Source organism: Octodon degus, unplaced genomic scaffold (genome assembly GCF_000260255.1).
Source record: "Octodon degus isolate 3935 unplaced genomic scaffold, OctDeg1.0 scaffold00021, whole genome shotgun sequence".
Taxonomy (NCBI): Eukaryota; Metazoa; Chordata; class Mammalia; order Rodentia; family Octodontidae; genus Octodon; species Octodon degus.
In genome coordinates, this window is record NW_004524597.1 from 7,466,988 (window position 1) to 7,467,763 (window position 776).

The following is a 776-nucleotide window of genomic DNA, read 5'->3' on the forward strand; positions in this document are numbered from 1 at the left end:
GTCCCTGTGCTTTGCTAAGCTTTATCTAAGTAGGTGCTTTAGACCACTGAGCCATCTCACCAGACCCTTCTGGAACTTTTGACACTGAGAAAAAGAATGTATTGTGCTAAGGCATCATATTTGGAGGTTTTCTCTAGCCGAGAGCTGAACCGAATTCTGTATGGTTGGCTATTTGAAGGCGTCATATAGTTGGTAAATCTCTGACAAGATGATCTAGAAAAAAGAAGACACAAATAAGTAATATGAATATTTAAAAAGGACTTTGTTCTAGAACAACCTGGCCCCATCGTGTGAAAACTGGTGCCAACATACTGTGAGACCAAAGAAAAGAGTCAGACAGATCCAGGACTGCCAAGAGTGTGGTTTATTGGGGACCTCCTGACGTAAGTATGGTCCTAGGCAGCAGCAAGACCAGTCCTTGTAATTTGGGTTAAAAGGAGGGGGCTTATAAATTATCAGGCTAAAAGGGACTTTGTCTGAATCAGCATGTACCTGGTTTATCTCAGGCTAATATGGAAAACCTCAAGCACATTCCTGGTGTTGATGGTGTTAGGGTCTGGTCAGAAAGTTCCACACACCATGCTCGTGTTTTTGTTTATCTAAAGTGTGCTAAGAAACTACACACGGAAAACTGATCAGGATTTCTTAGGGTAGTCATGGCAGTTATGATTCAAGGTGGCTGTATCAGATCAAACTGCATCTGTACAAGGAGATAGCCACAAATACATCAGAGATGTTAAAGATCATAAGAACATGTGAAAAATCTTATGTCACTA

General features: G+C 41.1%; 1 protein-coding gene across 1 annotated transcript in view; it reads right to left on the bottom strand.

The window, feature by feature from the left end:
- LOC101583982 (poly(rC)-binding protein 2-like) overlaps nt 1-776 on the bottom strand; it is a 23,064-nt gene that overhangs the window by 20,679 nt on the left and 1,609 nt on the right. The window contains 1 exon segment of the mRNA XM_023711399.1: nt 61-213. Coding sequence (XP_023567167.1) covers nt 61-213 — 153 coding nt within the window.